We start from the raw sequence: 6,931 nt of genomic DNA, 5'->3' as shown, positions 1-6,931 counted from the left end.
AGAGAAAACGGCACAAAAAATAAGAGGAGAGAGAGAACTAGTCTCAGGATTCCCCGCAGCGAGAGCGTCCCCACTCCTGCGACGTCCCCGCGTCCCCGTCCCCACCGGCCTCTCCAGGCCCCCCCAGGCCGACCCCGGCCCTTGCTGGCAACACTTTAGCACAAATTTAAGTTTGCACTAAACCCAACAACAACAACAAAACCCCAAAAGCAAAAAAACCACCAAGCCCCCCCCCAAACCCAGCGGGTTTGTCCCCATCCCGCAGCCTTAACCCCCAGCCCTGCAGCAGCAACGAGGTGTCCCGTCCCCCCCCTGTGCACCGAGAGGGTTTGGTTTGGGTTTTTTTTATTTCCTTGTCGTTCTTGTCTTTATTTTTATTTTTTTTCTTTAATTCAGGTTGTGATAAAGTGTTGCCAAAGATACTGCTGAGTTACGCCGGGTCGGGAAAAAAAAAGAAAAAAATAAAATTCCATAATAATAATCACCGGACAGAACCCAAAATAAAAAGGACAAATTAAGGGGTTTTTGGTACAAAAGAGGAAAAAAAAACCCCTGCCCCCGCCCCCCCCCTGCAGTGGGGGAAGCTGGTGTGGGGCTCAGTCTAGGGTTGGGGGGGGGGGCTCAGCCCTGGGGGTCCCAGCCCAGGACACCCCCCCCCCCCCCCCCCCCAAAAAAAAAGCCACTGGTGACCGTATGGGGGGGGACATTCCCTCCTAGTTTGGGGTCTCAGGGGTGGCAAAGGGGGGGGGGGGCTGCAGGGGCTTCACCCCCTCCTGTGGCTGGGGGGGGGGCTTGGAGGGGGGGGGGGGGGCATCTCCTTCCTTCCCCCCACGCTGCTTGTAAAGATGCTGCATCCAGCCCCCCCAGGGGCTTGTGCCCCACAGCCCCCCCCAGCAATGGGGCTGGAGGGGCCGGAGGGGGGGGGTCCTGTGCCCCCCCCCCCCAGCCTGGGCAGTGAGGGGGGGCTCGTTCTTCCGCAGGAAAAGGGCTTATTTCCCCCCCCCCCCCTAAATTTCTCCTTCAGCACCCACTGGGGTTAGTGCCCCCCCCCCCCCCCTTTGGGGGTGAGGGTCCCACCAGGCCCCCCCTTCACCCCCCCCCCCCCCCCGAGGCTTGATTCGACTATTTAAAAAGAAAATAAGAAAAAAAATTATATAGAGAGCTATATATCGTATCTATTTATATTTTCGATTTATTATGAAAAGTTTTATTTAAATAAAGAGGAACACTTTTTAAAAAGAGCAAATCACCACGGCGTCACAGGACGGAGCTTTCTTAGGGGAGGGAGCCGGGGGGGGGCCATGCCGAGTAGCAAAATGCTGCGTTTAAAGTTGTGTTTTCTATAAATTATATATATATATATATATACACACACACCGAGAGCTTAAACTTCTCCTGGGGCAGGGGGGGTCACGCGTGAGGCTGAGCTCTGCCCGGGAACCCAGCGAGGATGCTTGAGATGGGGCCACTTTTTTTTTTTTTTTTTTTTAATTTCTCTCTTTTTGTTGGTTTTTTTTTCCTTTTTTTTTTTTTTTTTTTCTCTGCGTCTTTATATATAATCTATTAAAGAGATTCTCTATCTAAAGCACTCGCAAGGTTTCAGCGGTTTTTATGTGTAAACTACTTTTGTGGTATATCTGGGTAAAGGAGCGAGGCGAGGAGGGAAAAAAAAAAAAAAAAAAAAAAAAAAAAAAAAAAAGCACAGAAAAGACATTCCATAGATTGTAACTTTGATAGTTCTTTATAAAGTGTGGGAGACGAGGAAAGAAAAAAAAAAAAAAAGAAAAAAAAAAAGAAAATAATAAAAATTGCACTTTGGGGGGGGGGGCTTTAAAAAAAAAAATAAACTATATATTAAAAATACACACGCAGCCGTTTGGTCTTCTTGGGAGGCGGAAAAGCTTATCGAGGGCAACAGCCCTGGGGGGGGGGGTCCTCTATTTTGGGGCTGGGTTAGGATGCGTTTTTTCTTGGGTTTTGGGGTTTTATTTTCTTTTTTCTGGTGGTTTGGTGGTGAGGTGGGAACTCTCCGGGCTGGGGGGGGGCTGCGCTGGAAGGGGGGGGGCCCACGGCAGCGTGGAGCAGGGCAGGTGGGGGTTAACCCTGATTTGGGGGGTCCAGGGGGGTTGTTGTTGTTGTTGGGGGGGGGGGGGTTGTCAGTCCCAGCTTGTCGCTGTGCCTCAGTTTCCCCAAAACGGAGGACACCCCCCCCTCTGTAAAATAATGCCAAAGGGGGGGTTCCCACCACCCCAACGGGGAACCTGGCACCCCTGCCCAGTCTGCCCAGTCTGCCCAGTCCCCCCACGACCGGATCGTGCCCCGCTGGGGCAGCTCGGCCCCGTTAAGCCGCTTGCGGGGGGCCGAGGCGTGAGGACCCGGGGGGGGCCCTAATCCCGTTTGGGCCCAGATTAGGACTGGGGCAAACGCCAGCCCCCAGATGGCCGCGGTTTAAGGGGCCTGCGGGGACGGGGTTTGGGGTGTAACCCCCCTCCCATACCCCCCCCCCCTCATGAGGCCGCTGCCTCAAACAGGGAAACTGAGGCACAAAGGGGGAGGCAGGTACCCCCCACAATCCAGAGCCCCCCCAAAAAATCCCACTGTCACCCCGTCCCTGAGCGAGACACCCCCTCCATCATCACTACCATCCCCAGGAGTGACCCCCACCCCCCCAAAAAAAAAAAAAAAGGGCACGGCCAGTGTTAAGGGATTAATTTGTGTCATAAGCTTCCTAGTTCTCGGGAGCGCGAAGAGCTTTGGGGGTTTTATCTCCCGGGATTTAGTGGCCGAGTCGTCTTTCTTAGCGAGACGCCCTAATGCCACTTAACACCTGGGAGCCGCGATTTTCATTAGGGGCGTCAGGGACAATTAGTAAGAAAATAATTAGGGCAGGGGCCTGCCGCTGGAGGGTTTAAGGCCCATATGTGCCTGGGGATGGGGATGGGGGGCAGGGGAAAGGGACGTGGGGGACACGGTTCCCTCCTGCAAAGGTTGGGCCTGGGGGAGGTGGGGGGGTCACTGAGAAAGGGGGGGGGGGTGATGTCCCCCATTGGGGCATGGAGGGGTTTTTTTTTGGGGGGGGAGGGGTGTCCCTCAGGTTCTGGCCCCATCCCGGCGCGTGGGGGTTTGTCGGTGATGGAGGGGGGGGGCCACGGACACGAGGCCTTGGCAGGGTGGGGGGACGTGGGGCAGATGACATCCAGAACGTCCTTGAGCACGTCGTGTCCCGCTTTTTTTTTTGGGGGGGGGGGGGGGGGGGCATCTAGACACACCCCCAGCCCCGAGCAGGGGGAGCTACAGGAATGGGGGCCGGGGCAGGAGGGGGCCAGGGCCGCGGGGAGTGGGGGGGACCCTTCCCCAGCCCCAACGCGCCCGTTCGGGCAGGCAGCGGTGGGGGGCCGCAGGCAGGGCGAGGGGGGGAAGCACGGGCAGGGCGAGGGGGGGACCGGGGGGCACCGGGGGGGCAGCAGGGGCAGCAGCAGCCGAGGCCGTAGAGGGCGTAGGGGTGGTAGTAGCCGACGTTCACCCTGCGAGGGGAAACAGAGCACCGGGGGGGGTCAGCCCTGAGCCCCAAAACCCCCCCCCCTGCGACCCACCCCCGGCCCCCCCCCCCTCCCCCCCCCCCCCCATCAACCCCACTCACCTGCGGACGCGCCGCCGGGCCCGCCGGCGATGGTAGTCGCCTTTGGCGAAATCTTCCAGGTTGGCGGGGTGGATGGCCCAGAAGTGGCCTTTGCCGTTGTCGCTGCGGCCGGCTTTGACGAAGCACTCGTTAAGGGAGAGGTTGTGGCGGACGCTGTTGCGCCAGCTCTTCTCCTGGGCCGAGAGGCACCGTCAGCCAGCCTGCGGCCACCACGGCCCTGCCGCGCCTGCCCCACGCACCTCCGGGACGTCAGTAGGCACCAGAGTGAACGGTGCCCGATCCGCCTGGAGAAACCAGCCCCCTGACACCGCTTGAAACCGTTCTGAGATCCGGATGGCGGCACGACGCGTTTTCCCGGTGGATTGGGGTCAGCAGAGATGCGGTGAGTCAAGCCCAGCTCCGTCCCCCACCCGACACCAGCGCCCCGGGCTCAGCTCCCAGTTTGCCCACCCCAAACCACTAAAAATCATACCTAAACCAGGGAGGAAAAAAAAAAAAATAAATCCCCCCCCCCCTCAAAATGGGTCTGCTCCGGCATCACAGCCCCTCACCTTGTTCTTGAAGTAGGGGTAGTTGTCCATGATCCACTGGTAGATGTCGGAAAGCAGCAGCTTCTTCTCCGGGGAGGAGAGGATGGCGGTGGAGATGAGGGCGATGTAGGACTGCGATGGTTTGTCCCCGGGCTCCGGCGGGGGCCGGGGGGCTTGTGGGGGGCTCCGGCCGGGGGGAGAGGGGCTGCGGGGTCCCCCGTCACCCCGCTCCGCCAGCAGGTACTCGATGGTGAAGGAGGCCCCGGGTGGGCGCCGGCCCCCGGGCCCCGTGTCCCCCATGGTCCCCGAGCCGTCGCCAGCCGGAGGGGAGACCTCCTGGCCCGGCCCGGTAATTAGTGCAGATTACAGGGTTTGCTAATTGTGTTTTCACAAACGGGCTGCCTTCGCAAAGCAGGCTGTTTATCTGGCAAAGCCCCGGGTTTAGCGGGATTTGGACCTTTAAGCCTCATAAATAAAATGATTAATCCGCTGGAGGTGGAGGAATTCAAAGTGGCACCGAGGTGCCTGCGGCGACGGGGCCCTCGCGCCCACCTCGCTCTTGGGTCCGGCTGCCCCCCAATTCCTGGGGGTGGGGGACGGGGACCCTCCTGCCCCAAGCACAGACACTCCCTCAACTTCCCCAGGCTCCTTTTGGGGTGAGCTCCCTAGAGCTCCTAGGGACCCCAGGGAGAAATCCCAACAAGCCGACACCGAATTAAATGTAAATCTTTCTTTTTATTTAACAAACACTATAATTTGAACTTTGAAGAATGTGTACTGAGGGAAAGAAAAATAATTTTCTTTTTGTTTTTTCTCTTCTCTTTACAAAAAAAGAAAAAAACAGGATATAAGAAAAAACATATGTACAGGAAGAGCTGGCCAACTCAAACAGAAAGCAGTAACAGAAGCATGATGTTTCCAAACAGTGGCTTGGCCTGGAAAATTTAAAAGCAATTAAATTAGAATACAAATATTAGAAAAAACTGGACTCTAAAGCTACTGTGCAGCCAGGGATGCGAGCCACAGAACTTTATACAGTAAAACTTAATTTTTGAGCTCTACCCAGGTTTTCTTTTGTTTTAATCCCCCTTCCCACCCCCGCCCCCTTTTAAACCTGAAAACATATTGCTTACACGCAAACAGAAGAAAAAAAAAGAGAAGAAAAAGAAAAGCTTATGTCATACAAATAAGAGTTTCTCTGTGGGAGCAAGACTGGAAACAGCGGAAGAGCAAGCGAGATGCAGCTGCCTCCCTGCCTGCTGCCCACTCCCCCCTGCCCACGGCTGCCGGCCGGGACACCCTCGCAAGATGCCTGGGGAGAAAGCGTGGGGTTTTTTGTTGGTGGGTTTTTCTTTTGTTTGTTTTTTTTTTTTTTTTTTTTTTTAAACACCCCCCCACCCCACCCCCCGCTTCGTCTTCAAGTTTTCATTTCCTAAGACAAAACAGAGATGGGCAGGAAGGGCTGGGAGCGACGGATGCTCCCTCTGCCAGCATCTGCAGTCGGATGCGGAGCCGGGTGCCCTCCCGTGCTGGGCAGGGGATTCGGGGATCCTACACCATGCACGGGAGAGACTGGGGAGAATTTGGAGAGGAAAACTCCAAATATGCCAGGTCGAAGCTTCCTGCTCAACAGCATTTAGAAGGTAATTCTTTGCTTTTGGGCAAGTCACTAACAAGGATTTAAAACAGTTCTGGGTGGACCTTGGTGGCTTTTCTGTTGACATGAGATGGGCCGTGCTTCACGTTTTCCTCAAACGCACGACGAGCGCTTTGGGAGGCGCCGTGGCTTTGGTTCTGCCATTTTGCTGCCATTGCCCCCCTGCCCCCCCTCCCCCCAAAAACACCCCGACTGCCGGGAGGCGAGGGCAGAAGGGAGGCAGAAGGGTTTGGGGAGCCAGCAAGGCCATCCCTGCACTGGGCTCCGGCAGCACCGAGCACCCCTTGCCCAGAGCTCGGGGGTCTCGGTACGGCGCAGCCGCACGCTGCTCAGGGGGCCCCGGCTGCAGCAGCAATCCCCCTCCCCGTTGGGCTTGGGGACATTGCTCCTGCTTGCTGCCCATCGTGTGGGCATGGCGAGGGGCAGAGGCACAGGCCAGCTTGCTTCCAACATTTATTCTCATCTACGTACGAGAAAAGTCAGCGAGGTCCAAAGCAAAACAGAGTTCAGAGGCGTTAGTGGGAACAGCAGAGCTGCTTACGCAAAGTTAATTACAAAAATTCTCTAAGACAAAGTCAAAAAGGTTACCATTTGGAAACTCAAAAGCAACAACATTTTGCCATCAAGAGCATAGCAGTAGCTTTGGGTCTGGGACCAAAGTCTTGAACAGAGAAGTGGAAAAGTCCAGAGGCTGTTAACACGTGGTCGCAGGGCTCCACGCATCGTCCCTCGGCTCTGTCCTCAACACCCTGCCAACAGTGCCGCCAGCAGCGCCGGTGCCGGGCCGCACACTGGTTCGTGACTGAAAGAAACCTGAATTGGAGTTTACCGAGGTAGTTGGCTAGAAACTGAGATTCCCCCACCTGGCATTTTCTCGAAGGCCCAAGCATCCCTCGCCCCCCACCCCGCTCCTCCTCACGTGCCAGGTGTCCAGCTGTCCTGCAGGTCACTGCCACCGCCTCCAGAAACAAAGCCTTCTCAAAGAAAAGGGAATGCGCAGCCCTTTTAAGTCTTCAAAAACACCAAGTTATTGCACTTCAAAAATACAACAGATTTGTGGTTCGAGCCCTCCCCACCCTCCCCATGGCTTCTGCTCAACTAAAA

General features: G+C 56.3%; 1 protein-coding gene across 1 annotated transcript; it reads right to left on the bottom strand.

The window, feature by feature from the left end:
* Positions 1 to 3,259: 3,259 nt before the first annotated feature.
* On the bottom strand, positions 3,260 to 4,548 carry LOC126041946 (forkhead box protein D1-like). The gene is made up of 3 exons (XM_049808380.1): positions 4,192 to 4,548; positions 3,641 to 3,813; positions 3,260 to 3,524 (listed from the first exon to the last, which is right to left on the bottom strand). Exons 1-3 carry the CDS (start codon positions 4,468 to 4,470, stop codon positions 3,260 to 3,262), a joined length of 717 nt encoding a protein of 238 aa, XP_049664337.1. The 5' UTR covers positions 4,471 to 4,548.
* Positions 4,549 to 6,931: the final 2,383 nt, after the last annotated feature.

Source organism: Accipiter gentilis, chromosome 8 (genome assembly GCF_929443795.1).
Source record: "Accipiter gentilis chromosome 8, bAccGen1.1, whole genome shotgun sequence".
NCBI classification, from domain to species: Eukaryota; Metazoa; Chordata; class Aves; order Accipitriformes; family Accipitridae; genus Astur; species Astur gentilis.
Note: the sequence above shows the minus strand (reverse complement) of the source record. Positions and strands in the feature narration are given on the sequence as shown.